General features: G+C 33.6%; 2 protein-coding genes and 1 pseudogene across 2 annotated transcripts; all 3 read left to right on the plus strand.

The window, feature by feature from the left end:
* The first annotated feature begins 1,191 nt into the window (after positions 1-1,191).
* LOC116116014 lies at positions 1,192-5,111 on the plus strand (annotated as a pseudogene).
* Positions 5,112-13,310: 8,199 nt separating this feature from the next.
* Positions 13,311-14,789, plus strand: LOC116116057 (UDP-glycosyltransferase 92A1-like). Its single transcript, XM_031402161.1, has one exon. The coding sequence runs from the start codon at positions 13,320-13,322 to the stop codon at positions 14,787-14,789; it is 1,470 nt and encodes a 489-aa protein (XP_031258021.1). The 5' UTR covers positions 13,311-13,319.
* Positions 14,790-17,502: 2,713 nt separating this feature from the next.
* LOC116116015 (ankyrin repeat-containing protein BDA1-like) lies at positions 17,503-20,538 on the plus strand. The gene is made up of 2 exons (XM_031402120.1): positions 17,503-18,057; positions 19,786-20,538. Exons 1-2 carry the CDS (start codon positions 17,503-17,505, stop codon positions 20,536-20,538), a joined length of 1,308 nt encoding a protein of 435 aa, XP_031257980.1.
* The last annotated feature ends 2,671 nt before the right edge of the window (positions 20,539-23,209 follow it).

Here is a 23,209-nt window from a genome sequence, read left to right on the forward strand (position 1 = left end):
ATTCAAAAAATTCTCTCTCTCTTTCTCTCTAAATTTTTGGAATAAATCCAATTTGGGGATTTTACCGGGTTTGGGGAGCCAGTTTCTGTCCCTCACCCTGGGCTTTGCCATCCCTATTACTTAGTTGCTTGAATTTATTGTTAGATGCTATATGCTCTAATAGTTCTAGATTATTAAGTTACCATTTTACCTCAAGTTTAGGTTATGTTGGATCGAATTTGAGACCTTTGGCTACTAGTCTGGGTGGCCAAATTTTTTTTCAAAATTTTCAAATTTATTAGATATTTATCGATTTAGTCCCTATAAGTTCATTTTTTCCTTGGCCACCCTAAGTTTTGAATCTAGCATTTTAGACCCTATAAAAGTATAAATGGAGCTCCCTACGATCTTATGTGGCTCCTCTATTCATTGAAGATTAATTTTGGTCCTCTTAGAAAAAAATTTCTGGCTCCGTCCTTGTGTGGCTCTAACAAGGGTGGAGCTAGGAAAATGTAATATTGATGAATGAAGGAGCTAGAAATGAATTTATAAGGTTGAATTAAAGGGGCTAAAGTGTCAAATTCAGCAAATAAGGAGGGTCAACATAGGCCTGACTGGAGTAATGCTAGGTCTATAACACAATTTCACAGCATTCTCTTATAACCCCCGATGTGGCAGTTCATCATTGGTTAACTCGCAAAATTGGTCCCACCTGTTTGTATGGGTTTCGCCTGTCCATTTACGAACTTACTAATGACAAACTATCACGTAAGAGAGTTGTGAGAAAAGGTAATAAACCTAGCATTATTGGACTAAATATGACCATGGCCACCATAGAGTTCCACGACTGGGCTCTAATACCATATTATAATACTATTTGACTTTCAAATGTTGAATTATAAAATAAAAACCTTGCATTGAATTCAACACTAACACGTTTTTATTTCTATGTTTCAATAAAATAATATATTCTAAAGCTTTTCCTAAAGTAATCCAATAAAACTATAATTTATAGGAAAAAGATTATCGCAGTCCAATAAAAATATATAATTTAATTGGTGGAACACAGGAAGCATCAACATTTGAAGCCTTTCTTGCTCTTGGGTCCACTTGAAACCTTGTGCTCGTATACCGTGATAAATTAATACTTAATCTAAAAGCCTAACATTATATTCCTAGTCTATGAGGCATGAGCAACTTTCTTCATGGACCATGGAGTAGAGCTTGACAGAATTTTGTTCAACAGAGAGCCTTTAAAAGTTTGGACTATTCTTTACTCGTTCGTGAAAAAGCCTTTATTCTTTACTTGTTTAAACTATTTGATAAGAGTAGGACCATTTCCAATCTTTTCTTTCTTCACATATCATTTCTTTATTCTTTCTTCTTGAAGAAGTGGCTTTTGTCAATTCCCAATTCCCATGAAGAGGAAAAGAATAACATGATATCCAATCTGAAATATATAAAAAGCTAGCTAAGTGATTAAATAGATATTACAAACTTTTTCATTCAAACCTTGTCTAACAATTTAAGATGTGTAATAAGAAAGAAGCACATTCACTCGTTTATCGCTCATTTTGATAATTCTCTATATATACATGTATATATAGTCATTTCTATTTCCAATACAATTTACAATCGGAGTGAAAATTCTATATCACCGTGACTGAGTTTGAATAAATGTGCTGAAGATGGAGACGTCGACGCTCTTTATTCAATACTTGCAAGAGATCCATCTCCTCTAGATCAAATTGATCAATCAATAGTTGTTCCATAGCTGCGAGTTTGGGAAACACCCATTTCGCCATCGAAATAGCTACCTCAAAGCCATCACTAGCCCGGAAGCTAAACCCTCAAGGGCTCAGCCCCCATGCACGTGGCTTTGCAAAATGGGAAGAAGCAAGTGGTGGGAGCGCTTCTAACTATCGACAGAGAGCTCGTCCGAGTGAAAGGAAAGGAGAGGATTACTCCTTTGCACTACGTAGCAGCTCAAATGGAGGATTTGGATCTTTTAACTGAGTTTCTGTGTGCTTGCCCGTCTTCTGTAGAAGATTTAACAGTTCAATGTGAAACTGCTGTGCATGTTGCCGTGAAGAGCAAGAGGCTTGCTGCTGTAGAAGTCTTGAAGGGATGGCTTCTAAAGGTTGACAAGGAAGAGGTCTTGAACTGGAAGGACCAAGATGGCAACACTGCTCTGCATATTGCAACATCTACGAATCAACCAAAAGTAAATTGGTAACAAAAACTAAATGTATAAAAATAAATATCTAATTACAAATTATATAGTTTGTCTATCTTACGGGGTGTTTGCATTTTAACCACGTTTATTAATGATAATAAATATTGGTTTATTACTGCTACTTAACACTAGAAGAAAAATCAGACAGTTTACTAGTATTAAGATTTATTTGAATACATTTAAAAGTGAGTGCATTTCTTCTTTTCCTTTTCAACCAACTAGTATGAATAATTGGGTTTTAATAAATAATGTTAGAGAGAACTAAACCCTATATCAAGTGTTAAGCGTGAAAAAGGAAAAAAAGAAGACACCAAAACTCTTTATAAAACTATTAATTAATCCCATAATAATTCATGAAAATTTGCGTGTAGCTTTTCTTTCATGTTATATATGAACTTAATTACAATAAATAATATGGGTGTGTTTGTTTTAGTATTTTGGATAGTATTTTTGATATTTTTAGAGTTGGGTGAGAATAACGAGGTAGGATTTGAAAATTAATAAAATGCCCCCTAGGTTTGTTAAATAACTGAACACCCCTGTAATAAAAACATTAAAAATTATAAAAACACCCCCACCCACCCATTAAATTCCAACAGCTGGCCATCACCGCTGGAGGGTGGCTGGAGTCGTTGTATCGGTGCACAACCGGCTGAATTTGGACAGTCGTGTGTCGAGATGGCCTTTTCCAACCAGATCCACCGTAGATCTGGCCAGAAAAGGCCAGATCTATGGCCAGATCTGGCCGTTGACGGCTAGATCTAGCCATGTTTGGTTGTCAATGACGGCCATATCTTGGTCGTCGTTGACGACCAGCTACGGCCAAAGATCTGGTTGTCTTTGGCCGTGGATCTGGCCGAAAAATGATAGATCGGCACACTACCGACCAGATCCAGCTGATAGTGCACCATTATACTAGATTCCAGCCACCTTCTCACCTTCTAGCGGTGGTGACCGGAATTTGGCAAAAGTGGATGGGTAGGAGTGTTTTTGTCAATTTTTAAATTTTTCTCTAGGGGTGTTTAGTTAAATTAATAAACTTAAGACGTTTAAAAATAGTGGAAGAAAATATAATAGTATTTTCATAATAGGGAAACAAACTGGTATTTTGGAAATAATATGAATAGGATAGTTAAAAATATTTAAACGAACAGACCCGATTCTAAATATTTTTATCCGATTCTTGCATGTATCTTTATTTATATTTATTTTTTAATTGAAATTGAAACATGAACACTTTAAGGATAAAAAGACACGTACTTTATAAGATTTGTTCTCATCTTGCATCACAAAGTTTCATAAATCTATGAGACTGTTTGGTTAGGGAATGTTCGATTACTGAGAATATTGGATTGAGAATGTTAGATTACTGAGAATGTTGGATTATTGAAAAGTTAGATTACCTTGAAGATTATTGGAAATCTTTAGGAAAATGTGTTTGGTTAATTGGTTGGTATGTTATATTAATATGTTTGGTTGGGAGAAATAAATTGGTGGGTATGTTATTTAAATTACCTAATTGTCCTATAATTAAATATTATTATTATATTATTTTTTAATATTGATTATTATTGGATTATTATAACCCTCCTGCGTTTAAAAACTTAGCAAAAACAATCCCATAATAAAAGTTTGGAGCACCCCCACCAACCTAGCCATTGCCGACCGTCGGAAACCACCGCCGATAGCCGGTAACCTAACGGCACACGGAAGGCAGGAAATGGCTTCCGTGCGCCATATGGCCATTTCCGACTAGGGATCTGGCCAAAAATGGCTAGATGTGACAGATCTCGCCGTCAACAACCAGATTTGGCACGATCTGGCCATTTTCGGCCTTCCGTGCGTAGTTTCAACAGCGGCGGTGGTTGCCGGCGGCAGGTGGGTAGGGTGGTGGCTTGAGTGGGCTACAATTTTGTTTTGAATTCAAGGGTAATTTTGTCCAAAAAGTTAATTAATTGGGGTGAAATAGTAAAAACCATATTCATGTAAATAAATTGAAAAATAAGGGTATTATTGTCCTAAAATTTTATTAATAAGGGATAGAATTGTAAAAAAAAAAAAAAAAAAAGATTACCCTAGTAATCTTAAAATACCTAAGAAAATAGAGGTAATCAGATTACCTCCAATATTACCAACAGTAACTACTATTGGTATTTGAAGATTACTAGTATCTTATATTACTTGACAATCAAACGTGGTAATCAAGTAATATAAAATGACATAACTCCAGTAATCTCACATTACCCTAACCAAACGCCCCCTATAAGTATATTAAAAAGGAAATAAGAATACCTCAATGGTATGACATCATTCATATTTCATACTGCCATTCATAGAATTTGTGTCCACATCTGAACTTTTTCTTTTTTATCTATCTTTAACTTGGTTGCCATTGATAGTTATTATAAATACAATTATTACTTAGCATGCGTGCGTTAACAATTTGAACTTTAAAATAAAGGTGATGGAGTTGGTGATCAGGCATGTCAATGTAAATGCCCAAAACTTCAGTGGTTTGACAGGCATGGACATGATCTTCCACCTTCAAGGATATTCTCCTGGAAGAGAGGTACTCAAGGAAATCCTTGGTCGTGCTGGAGCTAAAAGAGCTTCTCAACTTGATGATTCTACAACCTTATTTGCAAGATACCTCAGGAGACTACCCTTATCACTCCTTGATGATTCTGCAACCACATTTGCAAGCTACCTGAGACGACCCTTGTCACTATTTGAATGGCGGAACAAAATCCTTGGAATTTCTAGCCGAGATTCGAAACAATCTTCCTGCGATGTGTTACTTCTGGTTGCTACATTGATCGTGACATCTACATTTCAAGCTGTTCTTAATGATGGATTAGATGAAGACAGACGAAGTAGTGAATGGAAACAAGAGTAAAAATAATAATACTTTTAAAGAGGAATTGAACTGCACAATCAAAACAATAATATATGAGAAAAGAGATTGCCTTTCATAGGCTTATAGGCTACACACGTAGCCATGACTCTCATGACTCCTAATTTTACTAAAGCACTACATAAATAGTTAATTGCACCTTACTTCTATCATCACGTCGCCTAATTAATAGCAACTAAACACTTGGACTATTTCAACTCCAACGAAAGACTTATTTGCCCTTAAAGACTTTGAATCACTCTTCAATACTCTCTTTTGATTCAAATCTGCTTGGCCTGGGAAAGAGACTTGGTTAGAACGTCTGCGACCTGTTCATTTATATCACAAATCTTTAATGAAATCATTCCATTTGTTACCAGACTTCGAATGAAGTGATAACGGAGGTCAATATGTTTGGTTCTATTACAGAAGGCTGGATTTTTCGTCATTGCAATAGTTGCTCTATTGTCACAAAAGATTTATGTTGCGCCAGCTTGCTCTTGATGAAAATCAACAAGAAGTCTTCTTAACCATACTGCTTGACAAGCTGATGAAGTTGCTGCAATGTACTCTGCCTCTGAAGTTGATAATGCTACAACTTCCTGCTTCTTTGAACTCCATGAAATTGCTCCAGAACCAAGGCTGAATAAATGACCTGAAGTACTTTTTCTGTCATCTAAACAACCTGCCCAATTAGTATAACCAATTAATTTGAAATCTAATACTTTTGAGTACCAAATTCCAAATTCAACAGTCCTTGCAACATATCTCAATATACTTTTAGCAATGCCAAGATGAAGCTTGGTTGGATTGTGCATAAATCTAGACACTACACCAACAGAGAAGCTAATGTCTGGGCTTGTATGACACAAATAATTCAAACCACCGACAAGACTTCTAAAATATTTTGCATTAGCCATTTCAGTGCCATCATCAAGATTCAGCTTTTCATTCACATTCATTGGTGTGGTTGCCACTTTGCAATTCATCATATTAAATCTCTTTAAAAGATCCATAGCATATTTCCTTTGTGAAATAAAAATTCCATCTACATTTTGTTTCACCTTGAGACCAAGAAAATAATGCAATATACCCAAATCTGACATCTCAAATTTCTTCATCATGCAAGATTTAAATTCAACAATAATAGACTCACATGATCTCATATATATTATATCATCAACATAAAGACATGCCACCAAAAAGTCATTTTTACCTTCCTTCTTCAAATAAAGAGTTGGCTCATTGTCACTCCTTTCAAATCCATTTTCTTTGAAATAGGAGTCAATTTTTGCATACCATGCCCGTGGAGCTTGCTACAAACCGTAAAGTGCCTTTTTCAACCTGTAGACTTTATTTTCATTGCCACTAACTATAAAACCTTCAGGTTGTGACTTTGAGACATAAACTTCTTCTTCCAATTCACCATTCAAAAAAGCAAACTTAACATCAAATTGATAGATAGGCCAATTATGTTTAGCAGCCAAGGCTAAAAAGGTTCTCATCGTTTCAAAACGTGCAACAGGGGAGAACGTTTCTTCAAAATCAATTCCTTACTATTAGGAATATCCCTTCGCAACCAGCCGAGCCTAGGGGTGTTCAAAAAAATGAAAAAACCGAACCGAACCGAAAAAATCGGTTAACTGAGAAAAAGGGTTCAGTTACGGTTCGAAAAATTTTAAAAACCAGAATTTTGGTTTGGTTACCGGTTCGGGAAAAAATAAAAAACGGTTAACCGAAACCGGTTTTACAAATATATATATATATATATATATATATATTAAATAAAAAAATAATTTCATTTCGGACATTTATTTGTATCAATTTCTAATGTATTGTTAGTAGTGGTCAATGGATATATATGAATGTTTAATTTTTATTTGGATATGTATTGTTTATATTTACAATAATTAAGGAAAAAAATAAAAAAATAAGTTTTATAAAAAAGAAAGGAAAACCGGTTCAAAACCGGTTAACCGCTTTTTTTAAAGTGGTTAAAACCGAAAAATCGGTTTTCCAGCCAAACCGGTTCGGTTTCGGTTCAGAAATTTTCCCGAATCGAAAAACCAGTTCGGTTAAGAAAAAATGGTTAACCGGTTTGGTTAACTGCTTTTGAACACCCCTAGCCGAGCCTTGTGCTTCTGTATACTTTCATCTGCATGATATTTGGTTCGATACACCCATTTGAGCCCAATGACATTTTTTTCTTCAGGCAAATTCACCAAATCCCAAGTCTGGTTTTTCTAAATTGCCAGCAACTCTTCTTCCATTGCTTTACGCCATTCTGACTTTTTCACAGCTTCCTCAAAACATATAGGATATGAAATAAATAGAGCAAACATGTAGGTTTCATAAATCTCCCTCAAGGATTTGGTTTTTCTTGGAGTAGTTTCATTGGAAGAGTCAAAGGATGAATCAAAATTTGTTGGTGTTGAACCCATTTATGGATCATCAGAATCTTCTGGAACTTGAATCTGTTGCCTTTTATCTTCATTCCAGGCCCAACTTGCTTGTTCATTAAACACCACATACTTACCAATAATCATCTTGCTACTGATAGGGTTACACAATCTATATGCTTTGGATTGTGGACTATAACCAATAAAAATGTATTTTTCAGATTTTTTATCAAGTTTTTTAGACTGTGATTTTATCAAAGCATAAGTTATACAACCAAAAACTTTTAAGTGGCTTACCCATGGCTTTCTACCTTTCCAAGCTTCATATGGTGTTTGGTTCAAGACAACTTTTGTAGGAGAAATATTGAGGATGTACACTGCGATTGCAACTGCTTCTCCCTAAAAATTATTCGGAAGATTTTTTGCTTTCAACATACTTATGGCCATTTCAACCATTGTCCGGTTCTTCCTTTCAGCAACACCGTTTTGCTCCGGTGTGTGTGGTGCAATAAGTTCCCTTTGAATTCCATTTTCCTCACAAAAAGCATTAAATTTTGTTGAAAGAAATTCACCTCCTCTGTCTGTACGAAGTGTCTGAATGAAACACTTGCTTTGCTTCTCAACAAGTGCTTTGAATTTCTTAAAATTATCAAAAGCTTCAGACTTGAATTTCAAGAAAAAAAAAACCCAACTCATGCGACTAAAATCATATGTGATCAGCAAAAAATATCGACTCCCACCAAAAGACTCAATACTCATAGGCCCACATAAGTCAGCATGCAATAACTCAAGACAACTAGAAGCTCTCCAAGATTTTCCTACAGGAAAACTCTTTCTATTTTGCTTTCCATATACACACCCTTCACAGAAGTCAATATTATCAATTCTAGGCAACCCAAAAACCATTTCTTTTTTACATAACAATTTCAACCCATTTATATTTAAGTGCCCATAATGCAAATGCCACAATTTAGCCTTACTACATCCTTTAGCTATCAAAGCAGAATCTTCAACAGTTGAAACTTCAAGTGGAAACATTTTATTACTAGCCATTTTAATAGTAGCAATAATCTGGCCTGATTTTTTATCCTTAATAACACACGACCCATCATCAAACACAATGCAATATCTACTAACCATTAGTTGTCCAATACTTAGCAGATTATGAGTCAAACTAGGAACACACAATACATTAGGCAATAGTTTGACTTTACCATGTCTAGTGATGGAAATTGTACCTTTTCCTGCAGCTTGAATTTGTTTGTTATCTCCTAACCTCACTTCTAACTTTTGTGACTTATCAAGTTCCTTGAACAATGATCTTGTTCCCGTCATATGATTAGAACATCCATTGTCCAAGAACTAAACATCATTAGAGACTACGTTATTACAAAAATGGGCCATGAAAAGCTTACTGTCTTCATTTGCCTTCTCTGCGAAACTTGCTTGATTATTGACATTCTTTTGCTTAGCCTAACTATCAACTTCTTTGTGGCCAAGTTTGTTGCAATAGTGGCACTGAATTAAACTCTTATTCTGCCTGAATTCACCAGATTGTCCTCTTCCTCTGCCTTTGCCACAGCCTCTGCCACAAAAACCACCATAATTATCGCCTCTGCCTTGTTTCTTCTCAAAGAAATTTTCTGCCTTGCCCTTCTGAGATGACTCCACCTTCACTTGAAATGCTTTTTCCCCATTTTTGTCATGTGATCTATTCAGCCTTTCTTCATGAACTTGCAAAGAACTCATTAATTCATCAAAAGATAAATCAGATAAATCATGAGACTCCTCAATTGCAGCAACCACATGTTCAAATTTTAGAGTGAGACTTCTCAAGATTTTTGCAACTACGATTTCATCAGTGACTTTTTCACCATACGACTTCATTTTATTAACAAGGGTAGACACATGAGACAAATAATCTTGCACAGATTCATTGTTTTGCATAAGCAAATTGTCAAAATCACGACGGTAAGTTTGCAATTTTACCATAATGACCTTTGCAGACTCTTGATATTCCTTCTTTAAGATCTTCCAAGCCTCTATTGTAGTTTCTGCTACTGCAATTCTTGAAAAAATTGACTCATGTATCTCTTGTTGAATGAAGAACAAGGCTTTGGAGTCTCTTCTTGCGTTTAATTTTTTCTCTTCATCTGAAAGTACTTTGTCAATAATGTCGTGCTCAACCACGTCCCATAACTCTTAAGACTTGAACAAGGTTCTCATTTTGATGCTCCAAAACTCACACTTCTCACCGTTGAAGATGGGTATGAGTGGCTGTGTGGAGGTTGAAAGCCAATTTGCTACCATCTAGATCTCTCACATGTTTCACTCTTTCTCACTTTTTTTTTTGTGTTCGCCCAGTCAAAGACGGAAGCCTTGCTCTAATACCACAAATGTTGGATTAGATGAAGACGGACTAAGTAGTGAATGAAACCATAGCAAAAATAATAATACTTTTAAAGAGGAATTGAACTGCACAATCAATATAATAATAAATGAGAAAAGACATTTCCTTTTATAGGCTTATAAGCTACACACACATAGCCATGACTCTCATGACTCCTAATTTTACTAAAGCACTACATAAATAGTTACTTGCACCCTACTTCTATCATCATATCACCTAGTTAATAGCAACTAAACACTTGGACTATTTCAACTCTAGCAAAAGACTTATTTGCCCTTAAGACTTTGAATCACTCTTCTATACTTAACCCTCCTTTAGAACTTTGGCAAGTAGACACCGGGTTGAAAACAACTAAAAACACAAATTTTTTTGGGATAAACATGACGAAGATTTTGAATATGCATGAGTCGGCCGATTTATCTATACACTTTCTTTTCATTGAACACAATAGCCTTTTTCACATCTTTTTCTATTATTTCAACTGCCGTATTGGACCTCCCTTTTTGTATGTACTCCATCCGTCTGCAATGTTCCTCTCAGGCACCTACTATGGTAGCCTGGTTAACACCATTCTGTATTCACGGATGAATTCCACTAATCTAGCTCTAAGGTATGTATTTATATGCTTTATCGGTTTATGTTTTCTGATAGCAAATCTGTTTCCTTTGGTTGCTCTTGGACAACATCGTACGGTTACAAAGCACGTGGATAGTTTGAAAAGGCATCTGTGAAGGCTCATATAGATCATGATGAGTAAAAAATACGGATATGGGACTCTCATTATGTATTATCTAATTATGTATTATCGTTGTTTGTAATAATCCTGAACTTTGTATTTGTATTTTCTGATTTGTGTATTTTGTGTGATTATGAAAAATTTTAAATTAAAATTTTTCTGTCATGTATGCATCTTGATTAAGAATAATGTTTGTTTATAACTAAGTCATTCAACCAAACAAAAATTGCACAAAATTCATATAAAATAACTATGTACTCTATCCTTTATTTTTTATTTGGTTGTACAACTTAGTTATAAGTATAACATTACTCTTTGATATGCTTCAAATAATTGTCAATTCCAATATGAGGGAAAGGTTACACCTATGAGTTAGTGTTGCTTGAGATAAGATGGAAAGCCCGTTTGAGCTGTTATTCAGAAAATGCTTGTTCTTTGCAAACCAGAGGAGAAAACAAGACTCAGAGAAAATATTCACTGGCTTTCTTACTAATAAAGATGAAGTACACGCTTACATTTATAAGGAGAACAAGAAAAATCTAGAATAGCAATCTGATAAGAATTGATCTATATTGTGGCTTAATCTCTAAATTTACTGATCAAGGAGAGAGAATTAGAGATAAAGAGATATATTTTCAACTTGATAAGTCATGGAGGCCTACTCAATTGCAATGTGTTTGGGGCGTAGTCAGAAACTCATTCTAGAGGATCAAGACGTTGATTAAATTTAATAATATTATTCTATCAATTAAAAACCAACTATTCTCTGTCAAGAATAACGAGGTTATGATATGAGTTAGTGGTGTTTGATATAAAACAATGAGGTAATGATATGAGTTGATGAGTATATGGCGAGGCTTTTATTACTATAAAATATATAATATAAGTCACGTATTTTATAAGAGAAAGTCAATAATATCACAGTAGCGAGAACCGTATTAACGTTATCACAAGTCATACATGCATTCTATATAAATATCAGATTTAATAATTTTCAATTACATTTATCGTAAACATAGATGAAAGAGAAAACAAATTTTAAACATAACTTAAAGATATTGACCTCTAATGTGTCTACTGATTCAGCTCTAGAATAATGAAAATATGAATATTCTTTTTATTACAGGTGTTCAAAAGTGGTTAACCGAAACCGAACCGGTTTGGAGGGGAAACTGGTTTTTCGGTTAACCAGTTTTCCCCTTTTTTTTTTTAATTTTTTCCTAAATTAAATTATAAATATAAACAATACATATCCAAATAGAAATTAAACATTCATACATATCTATTTTGACCACTACTAATAAAACATTAATAATTGATACAAATAAAAATCCTAAATGAAATTTTTATTTAATATATAATATATATTTTTATTTTTATTTAATATTATTTATATATATATATTTGTAAAACCTGTTTCGGTTAACCGTTTTTTATTTTTTCTCGAACTAGAAATCTGGTTTTTTGAATTTCTCTAATCATAACCGAACCGTTTTTTCGATTAACCGGTTTTTTAGTTAGGTTTTTGTATTTTTTTAAACACCCCTACTTTTTACCTCAATTAAAAAAAAATATTTATAATGTTATCAAATTAAAATTAAAATTCATGTGATTGTTGATATATCAACACAATATTAATTACCGGAAAAGCAATATCAATCATATAATCTTATGATTAATTATGTCTGCAATTATATTAACAACTGCATTAGGTAGAATTCAAATTGAGAATCCTAAAGATAGTATTCTTATTATTAGATGCATACAAAATATGAGGAGAAATAGGTTATATAAAGCATAAAGAAAATATATATTAATGGATTTATTAATATTATCTTATCACCTACATTCAAGTATAAGAAAGAGATATTAGAAATATGGTTGAGTTGGTAGACGAATAAATGGATTCTCATTACTACTTTGAAGTCGGAAGGCTTGGGCCTTTTAAATACTCAAAGAGGTTCAAAGGCCTGAGGCCTTTATAGATCACATTAATGTTCTTACATCATGGGATTTATAGCCCACATAATATATATGGACTATGTGTGATTATGAGTATCTCCTACTTTAAATTTTTTTTTTTTTAATAAGGTTAGGTAATTGATTTTTAGTCCCATCAAAATTATCAATATTTTTATTTTTAATTATTTATATTTACTCTTAATAAAAAAAATTACTATAAATGACATAATAATTTCTAAATATACTCACATTCAATTTTTAACCTTTAATTATTATACAAATCCTAACTCTAAATTTTCTAAATCATTGAAGCAATTTTTTTTTTTTTAATTTCAAATATTTCTTTGTTTTTTAAATTTGAAATTAGGGAGAAGGTGTAAACAAAAAAAAAAAATTGATTGCTTCACTTAGGTGAAGTATTAATCTTTCTTTATATATAAATTTATGAAACAAAATAAAGTTGTTCTTTTTTATTTGATAAAGTTTGAGAGGTCTCCCATAGAAAGTCTAAAAAAATTGATTGCTTTTTGTCAAAAAATGACAAGAATTAGAAAATGTTTTACACGAGAAAAGATTTGGCAATAAAAAATTTTCTCCAAAAGAGTAAAAAGATATTTGGTTAAGAGTATCATCTTTTGTCATTTCATTTGTATACCACACGCCACTCATCTAGTACTCCTCCACTTGATCTTCGATTCTCAACAATGGCTGAAACAAAAGAAAGCATAGTAATGTTTCCCTACATGGCTCAAGGCCATATTAATCCTTTCCTAGCTTTAGCCCTTCGAATTGAAAAAAGGAACAAATACACCATAATTTTTGTTAACACCCCTTTAAATAACAAGAAACTCAGATCATGTCTCCCTCTAAACTCCTCCATTCATCTCCTTGAAATCCCTTTTAATAGCTCAGATCATGACCTCCCTCCTAATTCTGAAAATTTGGATTCTCTTCCTCATCATCTTTTCCTCAGTCTCCTTAAAGCTTCTCTATCTTTGAAACCCCATTTCAGGAAACTTATATATAATCTTATCCATCAAGAGAATGGGCAAAAACCACTTTGCATCATCTCGGACATGTTCTTAGGATGGTGTATAGAGATAGCCCAAGAGTTTGGAATATTTCATTCTATATTTATTACTGGTGGTGGTTTTGGCTCTGCTTGTTACTACTATTTCTGGCTAAATTTACCTCACCGGAACACTGATTCTGATGAATTTGTGTTGCCGGATTTTCCTGAAGCTTCTACCTTTCATGTCACTCAAATGTCAGAGCCTTTAAGAGTCACGGATGGAAGTGATTCTATTTCAGTGTTTCATAGGGAAGAGCTACTTTGTCACTGGAGTAAAGCTGATGGAATTTTGTTCAACACAGTAGAGGAGATTGACAAGCTTGGACTAATGTATTTTAGGAGAAAATTAGGCCGACAGGTTTGGTCTATTGGCCCTTTTATTTTGTCTCCGGGAAGCAGAAGAGATTTTGGAGTCTCCTCAGAGGTGTGTAAAAATTGGCTTGATAAAAAACCTTCTTGTTCAGTTCTCTATGTGTCATTTGGATCACAGAACACTATATCTGCATGGAATATGATGCAATTGGCAATGGCTTTAGAGGGTTGTGGCAAGAATTTCATTTGGGTTGTTAGGCCACCATTAGGCTTTGACATAAACTCTGAATTTAGAGCCAATGAATGGTTGCCTCAAGGATTTGAAGAGAGAATCAAAGACTCAGGACGTGGGCTATTGGTTCATAAATGGGCACCCCAGGTGGAGATTTTATCTCACAAATCTTTATCTACATTTTTGAGTCATTGTGGATGGAACTCTGTGCTTGAATCACTGAGCCATGGCGTGCCAATGATAGGGTGGCCAGTGGCAGCAGAGCAGTTTTATAATGTAAAATTGTTGGAAGAAATGATTGGAGTATGTGTGGAGGTTGCTAGAGGGAAGAGGAGTGAGGTTTTTCGTGAAGATATAATGGAAAAAATTAAGTTGGTGATGAATGAGAGTGAGAAGGGAAAGGAAATGAGAGGGAAAGCTTTGCAAGTTAAGGCGATAATTAACAATGCTATCAAAGATGAGGGAAATTCTAAAGGGTCTTCTATGGACGCCATGGATCAATTCTTGAATGCTGCATTGAATCTGAAAACAAAGGGGAAATTCAACAATGAGGTTTGAGTCTGTTTGAAAAATAAGATTCATAATATTTAATAATTTGTGTTGTGAAATGTCTTTTTTTTTTTTTGGGTGCAATAATTGAAAAAACAAGTCATGTAGACTTTCAACAGTACAATTTGTATTGTGAAGCTTCTGAAATTTTATTTTACTTACATGTCATGTTTTCCTGGAGGAGCTAAAAGCTACTTGCTCAATACTGCACTTCAATCTGCTCTTCTAAAAAGATCTGTTATAAAATAATTAATTATTATATTAGTATTTGCAAATAAAAAATATATTAAATATAAAAAAATAACTAAATGTCAATAAAATAAAATGACAATATAATAAAATTAAAAATACCATCAACGTAATCACATGTCGGAGATCTTTCAGAATGACAGGAAGAGATCCGGTAAAGAATATAACCTTAGGATGGATGTCGAAGTCTATGTAACACACAATTTCCTTAAAACAGATTCTCCTCCTTTACGAGTGTACAAGGATTTGAGCAGCATCTGTTTCCTAGGATACAACAACAAATGAATAGAGAGAAGCATCACTCTTATATTCTAACGAACTAAATTAAGTCTTGACTCCAACAAAAGAAAACCTTAAAAACTAAATAGAAAATAAGAAATTGAAAGAGTTCTCAATTTTGGTGCATTTAAAATGAAAGAAAAAAATACCATTTTATACTACTCAAGGTGGGAGAAATCATTGAATTCCACAATTATTTTCAACATTTTCACTTTCCAACTTTAAAACCTTTTTCTTTAATCCACTAATTTTTCATCTTTCAAATTCCCAACTTATACTACCACATCTCATTTCATTCAATTTAATTAATAAATTCCAACAAAAACATGGTTGGCTTCGATGATTCCATCTCTGTCTACCAAAACAATTCAAAGTATTTCAAAAAAGAGTGTTCATTTTCTCTTCTTTTATCTCTAAAAGATAGGGTGTCCTAGCCATCAAACACTGTTTCATCCCTGTTATCCATTGAACCCAATTTGAATAATCTCCCTTTTATTAGATTATCGATGTAATAAACAGAAAAGCTACTTTTTTAAGGAATTTCAAACCAAGCTTCAGATGAATAACTGAAACTTAGGGTCCATTTGATTCCTTTTTTTGCATTTTTTAGAAAAGTTTTTTTAAAAAGGTTAAAAAAAGTTGAATTGGGTGGGTATTATGATGTAGGATTTATAAATTAATAAAAATACCCCTATGTTTGTTTATTTACTAAACACCCCTATAATAAAGCTTTGAAAGTTAACAAAAACACCCCTAACCTACCCCATTGAATAATCACAATCGGCCACCACCACCCAAGGGTGGTCGGAGTCGCCGTATCAGCTCATGACCGGCTGGATCTTGTCGGTCGTACGTCGATATGGCATTTGCTAGTCAAATCCACGGTGGATCTAGCCGGCAAAGGTCAGATCTACGGCTAGATCTGACCATTGACGGCCAGATCTTGCCGCATTTGCTCGTCAACGACGGCCAAAGATACGACCGTCGTTGATGGTCAACGACGACCATATGTTAGCCGTCGTTGAGATTTTTGGCCTTAGATTTGACCTTTTCTAGCCAGATCCACCGTGGATCTGGCCAGAAGATGTTAGATCAGCCTACTATCGGCCAAATTCAGCCGGTAGTGTGCCATTATATTAGATTCCGGCCAACTTTTGGCAGTGGTGGCTGAAATCTGGTATAATGTAGGTTTAGGGGTGTTTTTGTAATTTTGAAAAAAATATTTAGCGGTATTAATTAAATTAACAAATTTAGGGGGTTTAAAAAAAGTTGAATAATATTGGATAATATTGTAAGTTTTTGCAATTTTACTGTTTAACTTTTTTGGGAATACTAATAATAGTATTCCAAAAAACGAAATAAACAGAGCCTTAAACTCTTACGTCGAATTTGAGACCTTACTTTGATAATGTGTTAAATTGCTACTTAATCTAAGACCCTAACATTGATATTCCAAGTGTATGTGCAGCTTTCTCTCCATGTATTAGACCCTGACATAGTAGGGGATCTGTAGGAGATTGGACTATTGTATTTTACCTACGAGAAAATTGGGCCTCCAGGTTTATCATATTGGCTTGTTCTGTGGGCCAGCTCGAGCCCGATAGGTATCTCTCTGGAGGGCTTCACCTGTGGTACAAGAATATAAGGAAAACATTTCTCCATAAAGCTTCGACGACCAAGGTTAACCTAGATGGAGATCTTTATTAGTTTAGAAGTTATCTTCGTAAAATATCACTTTAAATACGTGCTTTGTATTTTCTTTAATTAAAAAGATCATGATTTTTTATTTTAGGATAAATATTTGTATTTTATATATAATATTTGATTTTTTTCTTATATTAATAGGAGACTGATTATTAGTAACAAAAAACAGAAAAAGCAATTAGGGTTACAGGAAGCCTTTACTCTTTACGTTAAAACTTAAAAGCCTTTATTCTTTACTTATTAAAACCTTCCTACCTGATAGCAGTGGGACCATTTCCAATTCTTTTCTTCTTCACATATTATTTCTTTATTCTTTCTTTTTGAAGTAGTTGTTTTTTATTCTTAATATGACCTGGTGCACTCTTCACATATCATTTCTTTACTCATTCTCTTCCTTTGGTCATTCTTTATATAGTAATTTCTTACTTCCAAATACAATTTTACGATCCAAGTAAAAGTTCTAAACCACCTGTCAGATATGAGTCTCGCAATGACTGAGAAGTTGAATAGATCTGCTAGAGAGGGAAGCGTTGACGCTCTTTACTCAATACTTGCTGAACACGACGATGATTCCATTGCAGATACTCCATTGCATATAGCTGCAAGCGTGGGAAACACCCATTACGCCATGGAAATAGCTACCTTAAAACCTCCACTAGCCCGGCAACTAAACCGTCAGGGGCTCAGCCCCATGCACGTAGCTTTGCAAAATCGGCACAAGCAAGTGGTGAGAGCGCTTCTAGCAATCGACAGGGAGCTCGTCCGAGTGAAAGGAAAGGGGAGGATTACTCCTTTGCATTACGTAGCTGAAATGGAGGATTTCGATCTTTTAGCTGAATTTTTGTCTGCTTGCCCTTCTTCAATAGAGGATTTAACTGTTCAATGTGAAACTGCTGTGCATGTTGCTGTGAAGAACAAAAGGCTTGCTGTTGTAGAAGTCTTGATGGGATGGCTTATAAGGGTTAACAAGAAAGAGGTCTTGCAATGGAAGGACGAAGATGGCAACACTGTTCTGCATATTGCAACATCTACAAAGCAACCAAAGGTAATGTTGTAACTCTAGTAACTCCAAACTAAATTACAAAAGTAAATATTTAATTAAAGAATATCGTGGCTGCATGTTCTTTCATTAATATACGTATATTATGGTAATTATATGTGTATGGTACTCTCTCTTACCAGTATCTGCATTTTAACTACATTTATTAATGATAGTAAAAATTTAACGCTTAGGAGTATTCAAGGAATGTTATATAACTTGAAATGTTATATTAATGGGAAGATAATATATTATCTTGAAGATTATTGGAAATGTTATATAAAATGTGTTTAGTTAGATTGGAGTAAATTAGTTGATATAAATTACTATGTTTGGTTGGGAGGAATAACTTGATGAGTTTGTTATATATGTTACTGAATAGCTATTTTTTTAATATTATTATAATTATTATTATTTGAATTATTTTGTTAACCACTTACGTTTGAGATTTTGCTAAAGCACTCTAGCTACAATAAAAGTTTAAATTAAAACAAAAACACCCCCATCCACCCAAGTCATTGTTAATCACCGACTACCACTATCGGCTATGGCCTGAATGGTGCACGGCCAACCAGATCTGGTCGGCCATGAGCCAATTTGGCTCTTTCCGACCATATTGAATTCCAAAAATGACTAGATGGTTGTGGATCTGGTCAATCATGTGTCGTTTCGATGACGTTGACTAGTGATGGTGGCCAGATTCGACCATCTATCTTGGGTAATTAGTTTCCAAGTTCAAGAGTAATAATATCCTAAAAATCTTACAAATTGTTTTCAGAATAAGGGTATTATTGTCCAAAAATTTAATTATTTAGGTATAAAATTTTAACAAAATTAAGATTACCAAGCAATCTTATAATACCTAACAAAATGGTGGTATTTAGATTATCATCAATATAACCAATAATAATTACTATTTGTTTTTTGGGATTACAGAAATTTTTTATTACTTGACAACCAAATATAATAATGTAAGTAATATAAGATGACATTATTAGATTAATGTCGAATACCCCTCAACTTTATAGCATCATGAATTCTTGAAATTCGTCTTTTAGTTATCCTTAATGAAGATTTAGATTTTAAAGGTTTGAATACATTCGACTATAAACTATTTTTAATATGTTTAAAAGTGAGTGCATAATTGAATGATCAAACGTATATAAAATTTTAAAAATTTGATGCATGTATTTCCCCTTTTCCTTTTCAACCAAGTAGTATGAGTGATTGGGTTTTAATAAATAATGTTAGGTAGAACTAAACACCGAACCTCTTTATAAAACTATGGGTGCGTTTAGTTTATTATTTTGGATAGGATTTTAGAGATAGTATTGGATAATTGAATAGGGTGATTATTACAAGGTAAAATTTTTTTTAAAAAAAAAAAAAAAAAACCTCCTAGGATAAGAAAAATATAATAGTATTTCCTAAATAATTAAACAAATAAATATTTTAAGAATAAGATTGGAAATAAGATTGAAATAATAAACTAAACAGACCGTATTAAATCATCCATAATACTTCATGAAAAATTGCATATGGCTCTTCTTTCATTATAATAATCATATTTAGTCCTATCTTTATTGTTTTTTTTAATTGATATTCAAATGACATGTTCTACTTTAACGTTTGTTCTTTTCGTGCCCCACAAGTTTCATAAACGTATCATATAAGTGTATTGAAAAGATATCTTTGATTTAATAAAAACTTTCAACTATCGTCTCAATAATGAAGGTGATGGAGTTGCTAATCAGGCATGTCAAAGTAAATGCCAAGAACTTCCATGGTTGGACAGCCATGGACATCTTCTACGGTCAAGAATATTCTCCGGAAAGAGAAATACTCGGAAAAATCCTTCGTCGTGCCAGAGCTAAAAGTGCTTTTTGTGATGATTCTACAACCACATTTGCAAGCTACCTGAGAAAACCCTTGTCACTTATCGAAAGGCGGAACAATATCCTGGGAATTTCTGGCCAAGATCCGACACAATCTTCCCGCGATGTGTTACTTCTGGTTGTTACATTGATCGCGACATCTACATTTCAAGCTGTTCTTAACCCTCCTTTGGAACTTTGGCAAGCAGTCACCGGGTTGAAAACAACTAAAAACCCAAAAATTCTTGGGATGAACGCGAGGTTGACGAATTCGGATCGCCAGTCTGATCTATACACTTTCTTTTCACTTAACACAATGGCCTTTTTCACATCTTTTTATATTATTCTACTCGCCATAATTGACCTCCCTTTTGCTATTATACTCTATCCGTCTGCTATGTTCCTATCATATACCTACTATGGTAGCCTGGTTAACACCATTCTGTATTCACGGATGAATCCCAATAATCTAGCTCTGAGGTATGTATTTACATTCTTTACAGCTTTATGTTTAGTGATGGAAACTCTGATTCCTTTGGGTGCTCTTGTACAACATCGGTGGGTTAGAAGGAAGGTGGATGTCCTGAAAAGGCATCTGGGAAGGCTCATATAGACAAATGAGACGAACCAATAGTCGTTTGTAACAATCTTAAACTTAATTTGTATATGGATTTTCTTATTTCTGTACGATGTTGATGCAGTAAGAATAAAAGTTTAGACTTAGTGACTTTAAGTTATTTACTTATGATATGTTTAATGTAAAGCCTCCATGTCAATCTAGATATTTTTCATCTCTAGTATGAATTTTCTTATTTTGTAAGTATGCGTTGATTTGATTTGTAAATGAGCGTTAAAAATAACTCAATCATACGATTATATAAAAGTTTATCAATTTTATCTCTATATATAAATTTAGTTTTCTCAGTTCGGCCCCCTCAAATTTGAACTTAACCTTTAGTCCCCGATGAAGGTACTTTCCTAATTGTTTTCTGGCTTCCTTATTCATTAAACGTTACCCAGAATAAAATTTCCTAGCTCCACACTGATGTCACTTCATATAATCTTACGAGTATGTGATGCTATCATATTAACAACTATATCAGTAAGGATTGAAAATTGGAAATCCATCTTCATAAACATAGTATTTCTTATTATTCGATGCATACAAAATATGAGGAGAAATATCTCATATAATGCAAAAAGAAAATATATCTTAATTGACTTATTAATATCATCACCTACATTCATGTATAAGAAAGAGATATGGGGAAGAACCTTTTTATATACCAAGGAGGTCCTCCACTAAAATGCCCAAGTGCTTGTAGGCTCTAGCCCACATCAATTATCCTAAATCATGGGCTTTTCTACCCGCTACTGGACTGTGATGCATACAAAGATATGATTAATGAGGCTTTTTTCAATTTAAATAATGGTTTAATAACATTTTTTTCCCTCACAGATTTTTAAAATATCACTTTATTATCTAAATTTATATTCTGTTTCTAATTCCGACATTATTGCAATCTTATATCACCACCATTTTTTTTTTCCAATAATCACTCATTAAAACCCCTCAAACCACTAAAATGCCTAAGTGTTTGTAGCCCACATCAATTTTCCTAAATCATGGGCTTTTTAGCCACAACTGAGTTGTGATGCATATAAAGATATGATTTTAATTAAGGATATAAATGTACTAAAATATTTTATTGAAATTGGTTCACAAAATTCATGGTTAAATTGAGAATGGAATTGATGCATTATTTATTGGATTTGGTAAACAGGTAAAGTTTGAGAGGTCCCATAGAAAGTCTAAAAAGATGGTCTGTTTTTAAGACTAAAGAAACAAAAGTAACAAAGATAGATGGAGACTAGACAAAATGTATGACTCCTCTTTAGTGGATATCCAACCAGCCACTCATTACTAAAGAAATTGCAACCAACATTACCCTGTGTTCAAACCAACAAAATCAAACTAATTAAGATTTAATTTTATCGTCTTAAACCGTAAAGTCTCAGATGTCTCAAAGATCTCTTTCAACTTTTAAATGCATTCACATGAAATTGTCAAAAGCCTTTAAAAAAAAAAAAAAAAAAAACCGGCCCTCTGCCCTCATGAAAATGCTAATAATTTGAAAATTCGTTGGGCACTTGAGATTTAGTAAGCAATGATTACACCAAAGATTAAGCTATCTGAAACTAAGAAAGTGCTAATGGAATTTGTGCGAATGAATTCAATGAACTACTATTCATATTATGTATATTAGTGCGTTATAAATTCTTGATTATTCACCTTACACTGTAGTTACATTATATATATAATATATAATTTTTATGACAGAGGGTGTCCGGGCCACACCGTCCACTCACTAATTGTCCGAGACCCTAGAACTACCGACCACATAAGATTTCTAGTGACCACCCTACTGGCAACCATTAGACTCATTCAGAGACTATATTAGATCATTCTCTTGTTCTTTTATCCTCAAGAGGAATCGAACTTGGGAGGCCATGTTAAATCATCCTACACTCTTTTACCATCAAATAACTCAAACTTAAGATCATATGGATCCTACTTTGCTTTTTTACTATCAGATCATCCTTAGTGATTTATTACATTATAATGTTAGGGTTGTGGCGTGAGAAGATTTTTCTTTTTTGCTCTTTTTAACAAGTATTGTCGTGTATGACATAAAATATCAATAGTGGTTGTAAAAGTTTATGAACAAGAATAATGTGACTTTTAACTTTTCTGAAAGGGAAAAGACATAATATAAATCGAATGTATCACGCTCTGATGTATAAATCAAAATAAATGGGGATTCTCTCCTTAAAAGTGTCCTTTTAAGCATATCACGAGCTGAATGTGTGCTGCAACAACCTCTGATTGGGATGGCGGTGAAGAAACACATTATTCGGCAGGTAGTGCCGACGGGCCGACGAAGATATCTTTTCTGGAATAATGAACGAACATAGAGTTGACTCTTGTCTTTATGTATCAATCAAGTAAAAATCATTGAATACAAACCCATGTAAACACACAAGTATAATACTACTATTTTATTCTTATTTATACAGCCAATTTTGCATCGGAAAGACCCTTGAGATTAGGAGGATTGTGAAGAATTTGTAAGGAAAGTAATTGATTTTATATTTCCTGATTAGGGATTTTTGTAGATACAATAGTAACTAATAAAATTGAAAAAGACGGCCTCTTATGAATCATAAGTTTGAATTCAAATACTGATCTCTATTGGCTTCTATTTTCTACTTTAGATTTTTTA

This window comes from Pistacia vera, unplaced genomic scaffold (assembly GCF_008641045.1).
Source record: "Pistacia vera cultivar Batoury unplaced genomic scaffold, PisVer_v2 Contig76, whole genome shotgun sequence".
Classification (NCBI taxonomy): Eukaryota; Viridiplantae; Streptophyta; class Magnoliopsida; order Sapindales; family Anacardiaceae; genus Pistacia; species Pistacia vera.